This window comes from Conger conger, chromosome 8, assembly GCF_963514075.1.
Source record: "Conger conger chromosome 8, fConCon1.1, whole genome shotgun sequence".
NCBI lineage: Eukaryota > Metazoa > Chordata > Actinopteri > Anguilliformes > Congridae > Conger > Conger conger.
The window spans coordinates 54280294-54301337 of record NC_083767.1 but is presented as its reverse complement, the minus strand read 5'-3'; the positions used below and the strand labels follow the sequence as shown (position 1 = coordinate 54301337).

The window sequence follows — 21044 nt, the reverse complement described above, 5'->3', positions numbered from 1 at the left end:
CATCAATAATTCCCAGGGAGGGAGAGTTACAGAGAAAGCTGATTTCCATACTGGGATAATGGCAATGAACTGGACTCTTCCAGTCCCCAAGGGCACGCAAATACACGAACGGCATAGCGATGCAAAAGCACAGGGAATTTCAGTCAATCTACCGCATGCATACTCCATTTCTTGTGCAAGTTACACAGGATTATAACTGTGATAGTTCACTTCTGATAAATGATATGATGTTGTACACTAATCGCTGTAAATAGATTCTAAGGTTTCATTTCATAATGGCTAACTTCCTGTGCACATACTCTGTACATACCATAAATCCTTTCAGATATTCTCTGCAGGACTGCATATTAAAAACAGTCATCAATAAACCCTGATATTTTTATGTATTCTCTACATTACCCTTTTCATAACATCAGACCAGACCAGATTAAAAGAAGATTAAAAAAGAATGATTTAAATTGCTTGTGTACTATAACAATGCACTATAAACATCACAACAATTATTTAGACCAGCAAATTGTTTACAATATTTATCAAAATGACTTGCATTTACAGTTGGACATTCGGAAATGACCACTGTTAAACAGAGGAGACTGATGCAATGAAATGTGCTTTATTGTGATTTTAGTAATTTTCCTGGTAAAACAAGCCTGTTTAAAAAACATGATGCATTTAATATTTCACACAAAGTAGAAGCATTATAACTGATTAGGTTGTAGATAATTGCTGGTTTTAGCAGAAGAGTTTTTGTCTGGTAAAATACTCATTCAGAGGATCAATGCGGAATCAAACCTGCAGGATGACCATGTTTTGTGGCACAATAGAAAAATATCTTCCATATTTTATAATATTTTGTAACATAAAATATTTTCTCTGACCCACTGCTAGTGGGGAAATCTGATCTGTAAATCAGTCTTTCATGTGTGACTGTGAATACAGAGAATCTTCCGGAAAGAGGATTCTTCTCTCAACTGTTAGCTCCTCTTCCTCAACTGAAATAATTAGGGTGTTTAAAACCAAACAACAAAACGGAACAATTATAATAGCCGCCAAACGCATAGCTTAAAACAGTCATTTAAAATCCAATTAAATCAAACGTGTGTCCTAGATTGACATTAAATTGCCACAGCCAGAAACTCCTAGATACGTAATGTGAATATGTTTCCAGGCAGCATGGAAGACCCTTTAAAACAAACAGTTGAGATTGAGGAACAAACATAAATTCCCTACGATAAAGGCTGACATTGGGTCCACTTACAGTACTGTTCTGTGAAAGAACACGTGCATAAAAGTGCCCCAAGGGCACCAAATCTGAGATCCTCGAGGAGATCTGAGATCGTGTATTGCAATAATGGCTCTGTAAGACTTCAGCAAGTGGAAGTTAAGACTCGGTCTGCCAAACAAGAAATACAATAAGCCTTTCCGAGGAACAGCCAGCACGTCACCGTTCTGCACTCATTGCTAGAGCTTCCCAGCCTGTTGTTGACTTCAATCTTAAAAAAACTATTTAAAATGGCAAGTCTTTGGAGCATAGTAAAATCTGGTTTTTTTTTTTTGTTTTTGTTTTTTTTTAAGTTCCTGTATACCCATACGCACACATGGAAGGTAATTTTGTCAGATCAGTAAACACAAATGAATGCAAGGTACAGAGTTTCAGAGGTTTTTCGTCACTGTGTCCTTAGAGATGCTGGAGATGTAAGCGTTGTAGATGGTATCCAGGAAGGCTGCATCAGTCTAAAAGGCAGAAAATCAATGAAATAAGATTGAGTCATTCATATTTCAGTCAACAACCTGCCAACGTGAACAATAACTGTATACTGCTGCTCAAACTCTATCAGTGTCATTATAAATTAAAAGCACGAGCGCAGAGAATTATGATAATTTAATGTCTTTTACACGGCTGTAATATCTCTAGAATGTTTATTCAGTGAAGGAGGTTAGGCTATTCATTTCCTGTTCGTTGCACCAGGGACGCATGCACTCAGCCGCGGTCCAATGAGCTTGGTCTCGTTAAAATCAGCTCTGACTCATCAAATGATCTCTGACTCATCCGATCAGCTCTGACTCATCAAATGATCTCTGACTCATCCGATCAGCTCTGACTCATCAAATGATCTCTGACTCATTCAATCAGTTCTGACTCATCAAATGATCTCTGACTCATCCAATCAGCTCTGACTCATCCAATCAGCTCTGACTCATCAAATGATCTCTGACTCATCAAATGATCTCTGACTCATCAAATCAGCTCTGACTCATCCAATCAGCTCTGACTCATGCCTCCAGTCCGCTCACTAGAGGCTGTGACTCACACTGAAGGCAGCTGCCTCACGGTCACAATAGGCCCTGTCTTTCGAAGGCGTCTTCAGAGGTGCCTGAATTCAGACAGGCTCTAAAGGCAATGTCATCTTAATGCGTGATTACACGCAAGTTAGCTGGTCAGTTGATGTAAATCTCTCCGAGGCTAAAAACATTAACTCTCCAGCCTGCTGTACACACCCTTGTAAAGGAGCTCTTATACAGTCCCGCATGAGCTCAACTGCTGCTTTCAGCTGATATTACTTCAATGCAAAAAATTTCAAAGTTCAAAATTGGCCAAATGAAGGCACCTTAGAAAACAGAATTTTTGCAACCTTTCGATTGGGAAGGCATTAGACGCCTGCCCGTCTTAGAGTACTGCCTAAGAAGGCAGCATTTTTAGCGTTTGGGACGCTGTCAATATCTCACGCCCACTGACTGTCACTGTTATTAGTGCAGATGAAGCGGGAGGCAGTAAAGCGTTCCTCTCCGAGAAGCGTCCGGGGTGGGGGGGCCGTCTCGTAAACTGGGCCACGCCGAGAGGAACAGAATTCATAAAGATGACAGAGTGTTCGGCAGACATCCAGCCGGCCTGGGCTACAGTGAGGAGACTTTACTGCCCATCATCTATGAGTTAAAGTCGGACACTGGATTATACAGCCCCGCTGTTTCAAAAATAAAGTGCATACAGACTGAACCTACCTGTACAGATCAGAAAAGGAAAAGCATCGTTCATGCAGCCTTGAGGCAGCCCAGGTTTTACCAAACGCAGTTTAGCGTACTATTAAATTACGTTCTCTAAGCAAGATATTATTCATTTGAGTGGCTGTCATTGTAAAAGTAAGTAAGTACATCCAACAACAGGCTGTTTTCTTTCAGTGCAGCACCCAAAGCATTTTGGACGAGGAGTGTTATTTCTGCTGCCTGGTGTTAATACCAATGTTGGTGTGTTGCCAGTGTTAGTGTGTTAATGGCACACTAGCTGAACAGCCCCACCCGCGGGAGGGCTGATGTGGGGACTCACCTGGATGAGGTGCAGCAGGGTGGCCTGCAGCTGACTCTTGGTCAGGGTTCGGGGGTCCGGGGGGGCCTGGGGGGCCAGCGCAGGGGCCGCGGTGGGGACACAGTCGATCCCGCCCTTGGCTAATTTGCTCTGGGAGAAGACCATGGGGGACATGAGCACAGTGGGGGACACGGTGACCGGGCCACGCTGAGGGGAGATCCCCTGTGGGGAGGGAGACAGAGAGACACGTTTCACTGGGCGCGCAGTCTCTCGACTCTCGGCTGAAATAGCCGGGTTGCTATGGCGACGCGGCGGCCCGCCCCCCGTCGCCGAGCGCGGCCGTTACCTGGAACAGAGGCTTCGGCTTCTCGGCGGCCCCGGGGCCGGAGGGCTTGTCCGCCCAGCCGTCCAGGGGCCGGGCGGGGAGGGACTGAGGGTGGGGCTGCGGGAGGGGCTCCTGGAACCGCGGGGCCAGGCCGGGCCGGACCTGCTCGGAGCTCAGGCTCTGCTCCTGCTGCACCAGCTGCAGCCGCTGCAGGAGCTCGTGGGGGGAGACCACACCCGTCAACTGGGGGGGCAGCGGGGCAGGGGCGGCCAGCTGGGGGGGCAGGGGCAGCTGGGGGGGCATGGGGGGCAGCTGGGGGGGCATGGGGGCCAGTTGGGGGGACATGGGGGCCAGTTGGGGGGACATGGGGGCCAGTTGGGGGGGCATGGGGGCCAGTTGGGGGTGCATTGGGGCCAGTTGGGGCTTGCTGGGGCTGTAGAACAGCGGCTTGCTGGCCGGGTGGTGGTGGGGGGCCCCTCCCAGCAGAGGGGGCTGCTGCAGGGGGGGAGGGGGGTGGGCGCAGCAGGTGGGGGCGACGGGCGCGTTCTGGAACAGTCTGTGGAGGGGGTCGCTGGCCTGGCAGCGGTGCGCGGGCGGCAGGCCCCCGTTCTCACACAGGCGGTTTTCGGGGGACTCGGACACGGGCTGCAGCAGCTCCGCCGGGGCCCTCTGGGAGCTCATCAGCTTCTGGATGGCGGGGCAGTGCTGGGGGGGGCTGCCCGAACCCGGCACCCCCACCCCCATCCCGGGCCCCGGCCCCGGCCGGGCGGGCTCCTCGTAGGACAGGGAGCGGGCCACAGCGGGGCGGGGCCCGGGCGGTCGGCCGCCCCCTGAACCCGCCTGAGGGGACAAGTGCTTGGGCTGGGACTGCACCCCGAAAAGAGCAGCCAGAGAGAGCTGTCTGCGCTCCCCATCAGAGTCCTGAGAGAGAGGAGAGAGGAGAGAGCACAGCCACTCAGAGAAATCAAACAAAGCAATCTGCACATATTCCATTATGCGTTCATGTGTGTCGGTCCCTTTAACGAGAGGGATGTTACAATATGCGTGATTCGGTTTCAGAAATGAGCCTTGTTGCTTTTTTATTTAATTTTTTTATTCTTGGTGACAGAGCACCTGTTCATTGTCAGGTCAAAGAAACAAAATGACAAGGCAAATTTTGTAAAAATCTGTCTGTACCTATTTTATTATGTGTCTGTGTTTGTGTTCCCGTTAACGATTACAGGAGGGGACGTTCCAATACTGGTGACTATTGTTTGGTTTTAGAGAATGCCCCCTGTCATTTTGTTGTTTTAAAATTATTTTTCTTGAAGGCGCCTGTTCATTGTAAGGTCTAAAAAACATTTCAGCGTTGCTGAAGAAGTGATAGGCGAGTTACTGAAGCCCAGACGCCACAGTAATGACCCAATACGTCTTACCTGGATACCTTAGTCAAAGCGATAAAAATCTCCAGTCCACGGAAAAGGGCTTTGCCAAGAACAGACACACTCACAGTTTTCCGAAACACCCTGAAGATTAATCGTGCGGTTAAAGTCCCCCCGGCCAGGGTGAAGGCCGCTTTTATTCTGACACTGGCCCTCCTCACATCCCCACTCTCCACAGCCTGAAATCCAGCGTGACGGACGGATGGCGCGAGGGTGCTATCTCAGCATGGGCAGGCCGCCCCGGGGCCCTTTAGCACCGAACACAGCCCGGAGAGCCCGCGGCGTCTTACGGGGCCCCGCTTCCCGAATCCGGAAACGCCTCATTTATGTGTAGACCGCTCTGGCATCCCATCGTGTACTCCCTCGATTTGGGAGGCGGCGGAGAATGTGCCTGTCCTACAGCGTGAAGGGTGTGCTGACAGACTCTTAACGCAGAGTAGACACTGCGTGAGTCTCCGTGAGTCGCTGTCAGTCACCGTCAGTCACCGTCAGTCGCTGAGTCTGCGTGAGTCTGCGTGAGTCGCTGTCAGTCACCGTCAGTCGCTGTCAGTCACAGTCAGTCACCGTCAGTCGCTGAGTCTGTGTGAGTCTGCGTCAGTCACCGTCAGTCGCTGAGTCTGCGTGAGTCTGCGTGAGTCGCTGTCAGTCACAGTCAGTCACCGTCAGTCGCTGAGTCTGTGTGAGTCTGCGTCAGTCACCGTCAGTCGCTGAGTCTGTGTGAGTCTGCGTCAGTCACCGTCAGTCGCTGAGTCCGTGTGAGTCGGCGTCAGTCACCGTCAGTCGCTGAGTCTGCGTGAGTCACTGTCAGTCACACTCAGTCACACTCAGTCACACTCAGTCACACTCAGTCACACTCAGTCACACTCAGTCGCTGAGTCTGCGTGAGTTTGCGTGAGTTTGCGTGAGTTTGCGTGAGTCACAGTCAGTCACAGTCAGTCACTCACGCTCGGCTCAGCCGGAACCCCTGGGGTTCATCACTCTTCGTCACTCTTCATCACACAACGCTTCAGCAGGACATGCCACTAGTTAGTCACTCACCAGCTAGGAAGGCCTCACAAATACACACCAACAGGTTTGTGTATACTCATTGTGTTTCGGACAAACTGTGCAAAACGTGTACCGCTATGGCTATAGCTACACAGGAAAAGCTTGTGTAAACTTCAATAAAGGCCAAGTCGAATAAGTGCACACCGTTTGCATAAATTATCACTCTGCACTTCTAACTTGAGTCCCCACTGGAGCTGTGAATTGATGAGTGTGACAGACAGCATTCGAGCCCTCGGTGGGGGACGGAGGGAACAGAGGCAGCAGGAAGGGCCCGCCGGGTACCTGCAGGCTGTGTGGGGCCATGTGCGCTCTCTCCAGCGGTTTGACAGGAATGGGTTTGATCAGATGGGGGTTGTCGCAGAGCACACTGCTGCTGGCGATCTCCTTGGGCTCCGAGCAGGGCTTTCCCTGCCAGGCACGAGGGGAGAGAGACAGAGAGCCAACATGGAACGTGGCACGGAATTCAAGCAGAAACCACAGAAGGAGAGTCAGCATAGAAATGAGTCTGCTCACTTCTTACCAGCAAATGACAACACTGACACGCACGCGCACACACACACACACCCAAGAACAGAACAAAAACGTAACAGGAACAGACACGCAGAGCGATTAATTTTATGCGCGTCTGTAACGTTCGGCGACGTTAACGCGGGGATGTGGCTCCGAGCCATACGGGCACTTTATACATCAGCCCCACCTGGTGGTAAGAACGCGCACCCGCAGTCAGCCGCCGTACCTTGTCGTACTCGTTCCGAGCCTTGGTCAGCATCTGCAGGATGTCCACCCCTTTGTCCTCCGCGCGGAGAGGGGACACGTCCTCGCCCCTCTGGGCCAGCAGCTGCTCCTGCCTCGTCATACTAGCGGGGGAAAACACAGGAAAAGGCCTGAAAGGGGAACCCCCCCCAAACACAGGAAACCCTCACGGGTAAGGGCTAGCGCATTGCTGCAGCGCTGTGTCGCGGCTAAGCCTGGAACTCAAACCCCTAGTGACACACTAATATTTCCAGCTGGAGCGGAGGATAGTGTACGGTATGTTAGAACGCTCTGGGAAGGCTGCTCTGCATTCGTAGATAAGCAGCAATAATAATGAATTCTGTTGAGAAAAATGTATTGGTCTTGTCATCAGAATCAATATGCTAATGTATTCATACTACAAACACCACATCTGGGAGAGCGGTGTCTCTCAAAGCACCTACAGAAACACCAATATGCTCCATGACAATGACTGTATGCCCGCCAATGCAGTATAAACGACCTGCTATACAGTAAGATAAAAAAACAACAAAAAATAAACATTTATCACAGCTTGCAAATGTGCATGTGCATATGAGTGGGCGTGTGTTTTTTTCTGTGTGTTTGTATGTTGGTTTTGAATGTGTATATATCATATGCGTACATTGACTGTGTACAACGTATGGGTGCCTGTGATATGCATGTAAGAATATGTGACTTGTGTGTGTGCTCTTTTCAGCGCTCACTGTGTGTATGAGTGTGTGAGTGATGTGTGTGTGTATGTGTGTGTTTTGTGTGTTTGTGTGTGCGTATGTGTGATTTGTGTGTGTGTGTGGGTTTGTGTGCATGTGTTTTGTGTGTGTGTGTGTGCGAGTGTGCGTGAATGTGTGTGTGTTTTTTGTGTGTGTGTGTGTGTGTGTGTGTGTGTGTGTGAGTCCTCCTGTCAGGTGGTGTATTTTTAAACGCACTTGAGTTTAAAGGGGGGTGAGGTGTGAGTGACGTGTTCAGGAGCACTCGGTAAGAACCGTGGCGAAAGCCTCAATGGGACCTGGAGCCGCCAGCTCTCCACCTGAACCCCCCCCCACACACGCCCCCGGGCCGTGGGTTGGCCTATCAAAGCCCTCTGAACCCTCTGAGGCATTATAATGTGTGGATGGCCTATCAAAGCATTTACACCAGAGATCATCAAATCTGGCCCTCGAATCCAAAGCCCCGGTTTTGTTTTCTCCTCAGTAATTAACGGAACAATAACTACTGATTGGCCATTCACACCTGAATCCCACATAAAGGGGGGGGGGGGGGGGGTGGAAAACCAGCAGTTCTTGGCTCTCGGCAGTCGTGATTAGATGATCCTTGCATTACACCTTGGCGTTGATGTAATATCGTCCACAGGGCCTTAAGGTGCAGGGAGGTAAGGTTGTTCCAGGGGCGGGTTTTCCCAGCATGCACCAGAGTGTGCGACCACGCATCGCAGAGGCGGGATACTCACTTCTTCATCAGCTCAGCAATGCGCCGGCAGTCCTCCTTGTCATAGAACCAGATACCGTAGATGGACACTGCAGATGCAATAAAACACAGGGTGAATGACTCTCCGAGCATGGGGGCGGAAACGGAGGCACGCTCAGAGGAGGCTTGACCAATCACAGCCCACTTCAGCTTAACGCATCATTGCTTCACCAGCACTTTTGCAGTAAAGTCATTATCCGGGAAACACGCTCGAATGACTAAACGCTACCATACGAGTGAATAATCGTCAAGACCCGGGCAGCGAGACGCCAAACGTGAAAACCAGGCGTGGTATGGTTTTAAAATAAGCTTTCTGGAAGCCGAGAGCCCGCATTCTTTTGGGCCTCCACGGCCGGTTAGGAGGTGCGATCACATCTGCTTTCTTTCCGAGCTCTTTCAGTGAAACACACTCCAGGAATCTGCATGTGTTCCAGGCCAGAGGAGGGGGGGGGGGGGGGGGGGGAGGTAGGGGGGAGACGGGGAGGGGAGCGAGGGAGGCAGGCGGGACTTTGAGCGTCCTCGCTCCGTCTACGCCCACACTGCGGACACGTTCCCAGAGCTCTTACGCTGGGACACCGTGGGACTGCCCACAGCAGCAGTGCACAGAGCTCCGGCAGCAGCACAGCCCATAATAACACAGCGTCTGTGCTCAAGGTTATGTGAACGGCAACAGGAGTAGTCTTTTTTCATTCAAGATTCTAAAATATATTCGTTTTTAGAGTCTCCCTCTTCCTTTGAATTACACACAACAGATGTTCCCAGAATACTGGCAACAGGCCACTATTCCGTTATTCTTTTTAACTCCTTGAAATTGAAAGAAAGTGCCTGAAAAGCAGTATTTACGAGTCTGCCTGTTCTCCAGTGGGGCTTGCTGTAGAGGGCCTTCTGAGTAGAGCAGTGGTGTGAGATAAGAGCTTTGGAGGGCACAGGCAGGGGCAGGCTTGGAGTCCAGGGAGGGGGGGGGGGGGGGAGGAGGGTGTGGGTTCGGTGCCAGAAAGCTGGAAAGTGACCGCCCTGCAGGGCTGTGTAAATAAACCGCGCTGACAGTCAGACAGTGAACACTTCCCCTCACCTCCACCTGATTACTGCTTCAAATGGGAGACAGGCCGAGATAAGGCAGCCCGAAAAGAGAAGAGGAGGCCGATAGACAAGCAGGGGAAGAGGAGGAGAGTGGAAGGAGGAGAGGACGGGGGGGGGGGGGGTTGGTGCGCGGGCCCTGGAGTGGACGGCACAGATCCCTAAAGAGGGGGGGAGGCGGGGCAGGGAGACCTGGAGCCGCTACGCTGGGCTGCTGAGCCTGGGAAAGGACAGACCTCACACGAGGGAGCAATCACTCACTTCATACAGGGGAGGACGAGGGAAGGAGGCTCAGTCCGCTCGGGCATCACTGTCACTTCCAGGAGGCAGGGAGAGAGAGCAGCGGGGGACAGGTGCCTGAGCGCTACACTTAGGGCCACGTAACGTCCCCACGTGCTTTTGTTTTTGTTTTTGGGGGGTGTTTTTTTTCCCCGCCCGTCGCACGCCGCGTTCGATCCCGTCAGGATTATGTTGCGGAGGCTGTTCAGCCGCAAGCAGCACAAGCGCCTGGAGGAGGAGCCTGAGGGCCGCTTCAGAGGGAAGGTGATCTCGGAGACGGAGCTGGAATGCACGTACGTGCGCCCGGGAGGTAAGGCCGCTTTTACCGTCGCGCACCGGGCCGGTGTTACGCCAAAAACGCTCCCCGCTTCTCCTACTTTGAGCTGAGTGCTCTGTGAGGCTCGACGTGGGAAAGATGATCTGACCTCTAAAAAATGTTTTACAGCCACTTTCCCCTTGTTTTTGTTTTATTGTGTTTTTGTGAAGTACCATAATAGATATACCCAAGGGGGAACAACTTATTTTTTGCTCTGCCAAGACACACTGTCCGTTCTCAGGAGAAGAATACCAGTTCCCACATTTCATCGCATTAGTATGAATGAGCCAAACTTTCATCTCATTCTTCCGTAATAGATTTAAATACGGTTCACGATACGCTTTGTGAAAACGGTCAAATTATTGGTTCTCTTTGCTTATTTCCTTATCAAACAAACACCATGAAAACATTTCAATACACCCTGATACATAATTAATAACACTTTCATAAATATCAGCCTGGCTTCCGTCCATTATGTAAACATTACAGCTCTCCCAAAGTAGCTTATTCTCTTCACTGTGCAGCCATGCTGTGAAAACAGAATTAACTGTAATTTCAAACGACTGAATAAACAGCGCAGCACTACAACTATGCAACGGCCTATTTTCAGAAGTCGGGTAAGTAACAGAAACCCCACAGCACTAAACATCAGAACTGCAAATCTCAGAACACTGGAATCTCTTAAGTGGCGTCACTTCGTGGGGACTCTAGCCCCGTATGTGCACCAAAGTGTACGTGTGCATGTGTGCACGTGCGCGCCCGTTAGTGTACGCCTGTGGGAGAGAGAAAGAGAAGTGGTTTAATCTTATCTGCACTGGACTGGCCAGGTCCCTGGTGTTGGCAGGACACTCTCAGAGAAAACCAGCACAGACGCACTCAAACCCGGGCCTACTGCCACCGAAATACCTCTGCACCATAAAAGGAGCCGTAGGCCCTCGAAGGCAGAGACAGCTTGCCTCTGTCTCTTGCGAAGCACTCGCCTTCCCCGCTCATAGTTTAAATTAAGTACAATAAATGAAGTGCTCAATAACCGCGCCCGGGTTTCGAGCCAAGCATTGCAGACGATGTCCCTCATCAGTCTAACTCACTTCAGCCGTAATCTTCAGGTGTATTCTATAAACAGCGAACTCCAGGTCAGGGTAACTCACGGGCAATGACTGGAACCCTCTTGTGTGTTAAATTATCTTTTTTTTTATGTCTTTATGTGTATTGGACCTTTACCTAGGTTATCTTAAAACTGTTATATATACTATTTCCCCCATTTTTGGAAATGTATATGCAGATTAGTCTCACGACCGCAGCCTACTCTGTAAACAGGTTTGCATTCTTGTGCTGCCTCTGCTATTCACAGTGACAAGGGCTGCAAGCACAGACACACTGTAGGCCTCAGTCCTGCAGAGTAAAGCCTGATTTATACTTCTGCGTCAAATCTAGCGATAGGCCAGGCAGAGGCTACGACGTGTAGTAACATTTCTGGGGAGGGGCTATGGGTGTATGGGCAAATGCGGTGTCAGGCTATGCTGTAGGCTACGGTGTAGGGAACACGGCTATGCATAGGCTATGCTGTAGCCTCTGTGTAGATTCGACGCAGAAGTATAAAGCAGGCTTAAGACTAAAGGGAAACCCTGCAATGCAAACTCTCCATGCCACCAACACGTCGTCGTGTCGTCCTGCAGGACTTCTAGCAACAGTTGGCACTGGTGCAGCCTGTATTTGATTCAGGACAATAATGCACTTTCCGGGGGGGGGGGGGGGGGTTGTGTCTTCAGTGTTTAAATTTATTCATAAACTGAAAGAAGACTGTCACACTAAGAGCCAGCTCTTCATTTTCTCTCTCAGCGTCAGTTTCGTCTCTGTCGTCATTCTTATGAGTCAATATAAACATCCTTGTCCTTGACTTAAAATAGCTTTTAATAAAACTTTTGATGATTTTCCTGAAAATCCACGCTTAACTGTGCCTAAAAGGGCTAATTTCATGGAGTCACTCACAGCGGGCATTCCTATAGAGCAGAAAGGGATCCTGCAGCTGGAAGTCCAGGTCCTTGGTGATGGGTTCAGTCAGGTTGTCCATGCTCAGGCGGTTCATGATGGTGAAGCCATGTCTGGGAGAGGCCAACCTTGATAAGAAACAAATTAAATGTGCAAATTGATATTACGCATAACCTCTCAATACCGAAAGCTCATGGTGCCATTGAAAGCTACAGGTTTTGCACGCTAGCTGTAGGACTTTAATTTGAAACAGACATTACTGTAAGAACTGGACATTTAAAGACTGTTTCAGGGTGTTCCTGTTACAAATATGGAACATTCTGAATTATTCTTGTTTAGTTCTGGCGTTGATACCACAGCGTGAATACAGTGAAGTGAGCCTTGCCTTCAAGCGTGCAGGATCAGGGCTTCAGTACACAGCGACAAGCAAGCTGAGTATTAACAGGGTTGATTTAGCCAGCTAAGCCCGTTCGGCCAACCATAAACGCATTACGCGTAAGCTTGCAGTGGGCTCAATCAGAGAAGTTATAAAGGCGGTTCCCTGGGTCCATACCTGGTATACACAAATAAGGTTCCCTCGACATCCGTCTTCTCCTGCAAGATAAAATATAACTTTGTTCTTACTACGATCATTTTCACCGGAAGCTTCCTGCCCCACCAAACACATTGCAACAATGTAGTACGTTTTGAACCTAACATGAAACACTAATTTAACATAATGTAATTAGCCAGTTATTCACATTGTGAAGTGCCAAAAGAGCACGTCAGTGTGTGACATAGCCCAGGCCACACATAGCCTAACTGTTCCATGTGCCACCCTCCTGCCTATGAGGCTACAACCAAATCTTACATTCTTCCGTTACTGTGACTAACTTACCCAAAACGCATTACAAATGTATTTACGCCTATTTATTGTTTGCTAGTGACACAGGAAGTTCAGGTATCGTCCTACAGACTATTGGTTTGGATTTGGCAAGATTTATCAAGTGCACAGGAGTGTGGACTCACTCATCAACGCTGTTTAATAGGCAAGAAAATAATTAAAGAATCGACTGGTAACATATTCCATCAAGTATATTAGTAATGTGGTAAATTAACGTTAACTAACTAGCTAGCTAACTTACATTGCAGAAAAATATAACATGAAGTAGGCAATGCTAGATAGCCCGCCAGTATTATCTGCTCAATCTTACCCATTCGTTTGCTCTGTTGCTGAATGTATATAAAGCCACTTGACTGGCCACGTCTACTATGTTGTTGATGTAGGGATCTTGTCTCTTCAGAGCGGCAAGACTTATGTCCAAACCTTTTGCGGCAAGACAGGTGCCCGTTCCAACCGTAGTCGCCGTCATCATTGTCCCCCTTCAATTAGCTAACGCGCGGAGACCAGTTGTAATAATCGCGATCTGAACTGCCAAAATCAAGTGTTTCCGGGATCTGGATGCTTTTTGCAGAAGATCGAAAAGTTAAGGAACTGAGTTACACTGGAAAAAAGAGCGTTTTTGCTCTTGCTCAACTATTTTGGTTGGCAACCCGTACCTCTGACAGGAGCCATGTTTCGGTCTCGGAGGTTGTAAACACTCAGACGGTAGTAGTCGCACAACGCATGGAGTGCAGGATGTCCAATCGACTGCGGAACCATATCAACTGGAGGGAGGTTCAAACATCTGATTCACAGATCTGTGAATTCATTACCTGTCCTGCACTTGTTACCTTTAAACAATTTGGACCTTTTAGTTGAATTATCATAATTTAACGTCTCAAAACCAGCTATGCTATGCTCATTCTGTTACGTTAGCCGTGTATGGATCATGTGATTGTACCTTGGACCGTTGGACCCTCTTCTGTAAATAGATTTGGCTACATCCATTGTTTCAGATCTATTGGACAATTAAATCTTGCCAATCACATTGACTTAAATATTATAATACTGATCATGTTCCTTTTAGACTCGTGTGTAATATGCCTATTTGGATGGGGTGGATTAATTTTGATTACGTCGATGAAACATTAAAATACAGCCAACAAGTGTAGAATAAATGTAAACTAGCTGAACTGTTAGATGGTGGCCGTGGCGTGGTTACTGTGCGTTCCTGGCTAACGCTACTTTACAGCTGAACTGGAATGGTGAGCACTGTTGTTCTTCGTTGCACTGTTTTTATATGGCTCCAGGGGGCAGCACTACCTTTTTCAATCGAATTGGCTTCATAGGCCCGTTAAGGCGGGAAGCAGATTTTAGGCTATGACTGTGTTTCTGAGGCTGCTTAAGGCTGGAGGGGAATTGTTACAGACTGCAGACTAATTAAAAATTTACAAAATGAATGCACACCTTTTTTAATAATACGTAGTGTAACTCGAGATTAAAATGGATCTTTCTATCATTCTTCCCATATTGTAAATGACTGTAGGCTGCATACACACATCACACTGACCACCAACTACTCGAGGGAAACTATCTGAATAAATATTGTTTACCTTCTTCCTTTTATACTTTTTCCTCAAGAAGTTTGTGTACTTTGTATTTCATAATGTTTTCTGTAGCATTGTCCATGGCTAAATTAAATGAATAGCAGTGCACTTAAATGTTCTGAGATGTTGAGTATGTCTGATGTAGATTCATATTCATGGGCCTAATCTAGTTTAAAAACACAATGGCTCAACATTTTTCTTGGCTCAAAAAATAGAAAGGGGTGTCTTCTCTTTCTGTGTCTTATGAAGAGATGTTGCAATGTTGTGTGGTATTGTACCTCCAAAAAAATCTTTCTGGAGTCATAGCAGCTGACTCACGGAGGATTGTTTGTGGTTTAGTCTTACTGGCACAGGCAGGTTCCTGACATTTCCTGACATTATACATGCTTATCATTCATCGGCTGGGTGTTGCCTGAGTTACATCTCAATACTTATTACTGAAATTATTCTATTAGTCAGTTGAAAAGAATTGACTAAATGCAGATAGGTTAGACAAAACGATATGTTAATATTTCAAGAAGTACGAGCAGTTGGCCAAGAAACATCTGAGCAGCCAGATGTCCCATTACTTTTGTCCAAATGGAGGAAGGGGGGCAATGCATAAACAGGGCTGTAATTCCTACACTGACACCAGATATGGATGCAATGTAAACACAGTTAAATTTAACCTGACAGTCTGCACTTCAACTTAATGTTCATTGTTTTATTTTAAATCCACTGTGCTGGTGTACAGAGCCATAACAACAATCCCAATATTTCTGCATGTATTTGCATCTGGCCCAAGCTACAAACACTATCATTCACTTACAATAAGGAGGAAAAATCTGAGAACTATTTGTTGAACTGGATGGACTCTCATCTGTTTGATTATGATATGAGTATGAGTAACAGTGTAGTATAGTTAGGTACCTGAACTTGCAAGTTGAAGTTGAGGTTTGCAGGTTTTATTCCCAGCTGGGGAACTGCCATTACACCCATGATCAATGTTTATATTTGAATTTCTTCCGTAAAATGTCTAGCTGTGCAAATAGATTGTATGTAAAATCTGTGTAAGTTGCCATGGATGAGAGCATGAGGCTGAAATGCAACGTACACTCTCAGACAAAAGGGCACTGTGGAGGTACATTTCTGTTCTTTATGGAACAAATTTCCCAAATGCATCCTGAGAGGTACAATACTGTTCTTTGGTGTACAAATAAGTACATTTTACAAACAAAAAAAGTACAAGTTAATTATTTATCCAATGGCAAGGGGTGCAGTTTTATGTACAGGGTGCCACCCCAGGGACAAGCTTTTGTACCTTTTCCGGCACTTTTGCCAGTGTATGTCATCTCTTAAGTGAAAAGAATCTGTTGCAAATACTTTGCATTATTATTATTATTTGCGGAGACTGGATTGGAGAGAAACATCAAAGTGCACTAGTGACCGCAGATGAAACCCAGAGCCTCACTGCAGTGTTTAAACAAAGATGAGAAAGCAAAACCCCCTGAGAAGTCTGCATGTGACAGTGCTCTGGGCAAACAGAGATACCTCTTGCACGCATAGATAAGCGAATGGGAGGCAGGGCCAGAAAAGAAGGCACCGTTCAAAGAATGAACGTCGTGAATCTGAAAAACGTAACATACCACGAGCTGCTCTCATGAAAGAGGCTCACAGGACCTTTCCCATGACCTGACTCTCAGAAGCCAAACCCTTTGGTGGAGCTGCGGCCAGTTCTCAGCCATCAGAAAAGAAAATCACGTCTCCACATTCACATCAGCAACATACAGTGGGATTACTGTCTAGCCCTAAAACATGTGAATGAGGTAAACTTAGTTTATGGATTGCTATGGGTGTATGGGCAAAAATGATAAAAATAACTGTAAGGTTATACTGAGTATAAAACCAGGCTGCAGTGGGGGGGGGGGGTTTCAACAAATTTCCCAGCTTCACTTCCCACCAGTCTTGTGTCTGTCTTGGCATCAGGATTAAATCACAACTTTTTTTTTTTTTTGCCTTGCTGTGGTTCTGTGTTTACTATCAAAGTCTCCTCATCTATCCTCAACCCCCGTCCACTCACCTCTGTCTTTATATTTCAAAATCGCTTTTGCCGTTTTTATCTTTATAGCTCCATTCTTTTGATAGCTGTCGCCAGCGAGGAAAAGAAATTGCAAGGTTGACTCTGGTTTTTGAACGAGCCCTGTCAGCTTGTCGATCTGCTTTGTAGCCACATCCACCCCTCCGCATGCTGAAAAGAGCACCATGCCAGAAACATCACACACTAATTTAAAAATAATAAACACAGGTAAAGGGGCACAAATTTGTTAAAGGCAAAGACAGCGATTGCCAGCGCATCATAGATATGCTTAACGTGGTTATTTTATTATATTTTCAAGGTAATAATCCTGCATACTATGCCTGTAAACGCATCATTGTCTATGCAAACTTGGCACAGTTTCCAGTATACTAGATTCATTTCAAGCTAACACACACACAACACACGCACACAGGAAAGCCATTCTCATGGAATATAATTCAACAAAAAATATTGGATTCTCCAAAGAATAAAAATGCTTGTGGCTCTGTCAGTAAAGATGCTGGCTGAACCAACTTATAGTAACAGTTTATGGTACTGTTCCACAGTCAATTATTAGCACCATTGATAAAGTTGCAGCCTGTAGAAAACACACATCACTTTTAATTAGATATTATAATTTTCCCACATATGCAAAATATGGTACTTTATTAATGATTCAATGAAATCAATCACAATAACACATTTTTCAAAGTATACATTTATTTGCTAAATTGGTACTCCTGTAATTATAATGTTGGAGAACACATGTGGGATCTTGACCCAATCCTTCATGCAGAAACTTTTGAGATCCTTGATAACCTTGGGCTGCTTCAATTCAGACCACAAAGCAAATTCAGATTTTTGATAGGAGTCCTTGTCCCGTCAGTTGCAAAACATTGATTCTATTTTCACAGAACCATCTCTGTTTTGATTTTGGTGTATATTTCGGGTCATTGTTTTGTTGGAGGGTCCCCCTAATGGCCAAGCCTCTGCTTCCTGGCAGGGGCAACCCAGTTTTTGGTTAAAATGTCAAATGCCAATAATGTACATGGCCAAAAGTAACTTGGCCACTATAGCACCTGGTTCCAGTCATAGCTCCAATTATGTTCAGCAGAATCTACACACTTGAATTTGTCGTTTCCTCTTAGTATTTGTGAAATCTTTCCAATGAACTTGTTGGTGTCAATGTTTTATGGTTGATTTTCAGACATCAAAATGCAACTAAACTCTGCATTAACTCTGATTCTTGGGTTCTACTTTGCCTCACAGTGCTTGGGGACACTATGCATTTATGTCCTCTGCCTGGCAAGTTTACAGCTGTTCCATGTTTTTGCATATTTTTGTTTATCACCCTAACAATGGAATGGAATGTTTAAATGTTTTTTTGGACCTGATTTGTTCTTTGCCTGTCCCCATGCTAATGGATGAGATTTTACAGGCATGTTACCTTATTTTTATACCCTATACCAGGAAGTGGTGGAATGCCACAATACAGTTTGATTTTATTTAAAATAAACTTGTTCCCAAGTGAAGAAAATAATATAACTAGCCTAAACAAAATTATAAATAAATTGTATCTGAATAAATGTATGCAAATAAAAGTACATTGTTTCCCCATATGTTTAAAACCCCATTATTTGTGTCGTTCACTTTATACAGCCTTTTCTTCTGCATTTTGTCAAGATAATTCTGGACAAGAGTAGAATTATTGGTCTTTGGCCAACGGTGACTGGGGCTGTACAGCAGGGGGACACAATCCACTGGAGGTGCGATGTTTTAGGGTGACCGGGAGATGGACTAATGCAGATGTATTTTCGCTACTTTGCTTTCGATGCAATAAATTAATGAGCGTGTACATAAAATTATTATTTCATTTTTCAGCTGTACGTCAAAGCCCTTTGACTTCATGATAGAATATTTAGCTTTTCTTTCGAAAGACTTTGCGTTTTCTTGCCTGGATAATGAGACTAATTCAGGCTGAATGGTCCCTCCCATGGAATTATGCTGAACCAATCAATTTATAAGAAATGGCCTACCTGTGTTATCGACTCATGTACTGTTGATATTCTGTGTCCCTATAAAATACTAGTGAATATGATGAAATTATCATATTTATACATAATATTAGCCATAATCTGATAAATTGATACTTCTGCTATACATTTTTCCCCTTCTTGTAAATGTACTGTCCATACTGCAATCTTTCGCAAATGTGATAACCTCTATGTTTTAAGGATGGAATGGCAATTAATCATTGCACCGAAGAGAGATTATTGTACTGTTACTATGAATAATTGATTGCCTTATGAGTGCACTAAAAATACACCTGGGGTGCATTCAATAGCTGCAACAGAATGAAGCGTTTTAAAGATGAAACTCTGCTGAATTGACTGTCCGGTTGCAAAACACTCCCCACAGACCCATATCCCTGAATGAGCTTGTTTTCGGTATGCGGATCCAAACACTATCGATAGCATAAATACTCCCCCACTTTACTACAAAAAGGCTATAGCCAATGAACTGCCAAATCACTATTGAAGAAAAAATCATCTGAAAGGTAACAGGCTACGATATACAGCTTAATTGTAATATAAACATAATATAACACAATATTATATAATAGCTAATGCAAGCCTACAACGAACAGGTTTAATGTCCACTAACCTGCCCTTGATGGAGCTTACTTATAAGAAGGTAGCGCAAAGCAAAAAAACTGCTAACACGTTTTAGATAGATTTTTCTAAATTTATGCTTACATTTCCTCTTAACAGTGAGCATCAGGTTGGCCTACAGTGCCTAACTCCTGTTATCATGTGAATTAAACTGGAAAAATATGGCCTAGTACCCTGAAGGTTGTAAGTATCCTCAAAAAGTGTTCCAAATGATGAAGGCAATGTAGTTGGAAATATTCCTGATAAAGAACAGATATGTTTGTAGCCAGGTCGAGCCTAAATGATTGATATAGAATCATAAATGTGTGACATTAATTTAAATGAATTAATTCAGTGAGTCGGGTATCCCCTTTGAAAAGGCAGTTTACACGCTTACAGTAAAACCCGATGGGCCAAGCTGTACATCTCAAGTTTTTTCATAAAATACTCTCTCTTTGAAATCACATAATCAAATGCTGGGCACGACTTCATCCATCTCACGTATCTGCTTGGACTCTCCTCCTAACATATGCTCATGGGGTTTTTTTTAATAGACACTTTTTTTTTGTTGTATGCACGATTATGAACGGAGTCGAGGTAAATTAACAGTGTATAGCCAAACGTAGTAACACTGTCCATGCCGTACATTTTTTGTTAGCCTTGCAGCACTGGAGGCATTCAGTTGCAACATGAAGGCATCTGAGAAAAACAACCATGGACATCAATCTAAACTCCCATCCCAAAGCTATGGAATAATTGTATTACTAGGATAGAAGAGTTATGGTGGGGACCAAAAGTCTGAGGACACTACCAAGAACTGATTGTTTTCATTCCTGTGTACAGTTATCATACTCTGTATATACATATTCAAGAATACTTTATATTTTTTAAGAATATAAGTCCAAAAAGTGTATATTGAAGGTCAAAAATAGTTAGGTGTGTCTGCCTTTTGCCTTGATTACTGCCTTCACTGTCTGTGGTAGGAATGCCATCCTAATAAGCTTCCCTTCTCAATAATGTATTATTAAATAAGAAGTGAAATTGGACTATGATAATTGTATTATTCCTGGATAAATAATTAAACTAAAAACCCAGGACTTGGTAGTGGCCTCAGACTTGTGATTCCCATTGTACAGTATATAGCCCAGTTAGTCCATAATATACAGTATAGGCCAACTAATTATTCTTATTAGTTATAGAAACTATTTTTAGCAATAGTAACTATTGGTTATAGACAGTAACTAAGTATATTGATTTAGCCTTTTATTTAATAAAAGGTAAAAAAATATATTACAGAGAGCAAATAGGCTACTAAAGATATTTAAACGCGCGTCTGATAATTGGAAGAATTTCATTGAAAACAATAGGATATTAACATAAAGAAAGTAACGTATTAGCAAACTATTCAGGATTTTTGGTTTTTCATTATGTTACGTGAAAGCGGTGAGCAGTTACAGATACTGTAGCAGACTGTGGCCTGACTCGAGGGAGCTTTGTGGTTCTAATGCATTGTGTATACAACGCATATTTCATCCACATTTTGCCAGGAAGATTGTGCTCTTGGAATGCGTCTGTTTTATGGATACACAACTTGTCATCCCTATAATTAGACTTCGCATGTGTCAAAGAAAAAAAGTTTTTAATCGTTTTTAGCTTTACGGCATCCTGAAGAGCACACGGGGAGATACAGGATGAAATGTACCCAGACAACGATAATCGAAGACAGGTTAAAATATCAACCATCCTCTTGTTCTCCCTTCTTCTTCCCTTTTGTCTAGGCAAACGAGTAGCCTAATCAAAACACCGCTAGAATCCAGTCTTGCCATTTTCTTCTATCTCGATGCAGCGCAAGCAAGTCTGGAAAATCATGGACGG

The 21044-nt window shown here is 45.3% G+C and overlaps 2 protein-coding genes across 2 annotated transcripts in view; one reads left to right on the top strand and one right to left on the bottom strand.

Moving 5' to 3' along the window:
- Positions 1 to 592: 592 nt before the first annotated feature.
- dcp1b (decapping mRNA 1B) lies at positions 593 to 13586 on the bottom strand. Its single transcript, XM_061252519.1, has 9 exons — positions 13187 to 13586; positions 12547 to 12587; positions 11994 to 12121; positions 8316 to 8382; positions 6831 to 6951; positions 6377 to 6502; positions 3648 to 4547; positions 3323 to 3523; positions 593 to 1734 (listed from the first exon to the last, which is right to left on the bottom strand). Exons 1-9 carry the CDS (start codon positions 13346 to 13348, stop codon positions 1654 to 1656), a joined length of 1827 nt encoding a protein of 608 aa, XP_061108503.1. The 5' UTR covers positions 13349 to 13586; the 3' UTR covers positions 593 to 1653.
- cacna1c (calcium channel, voltage-dependent, L type, alpha 1C subunit) overlaps positions 9878 to 21044 on the top strand; it is a 252518-nt gene continuing 241351 nt past the window's right edge. Inside the window, exon 1 of the mRNA XM_061252517.1 lies at positions 9878 to 9998. Coding sequence (XP_061108501.1) covers positions 9878 to 9998 — 121 coding nt within the window. The remainder of the gene's footprint in view (positions 9999 to 21044) is intronic.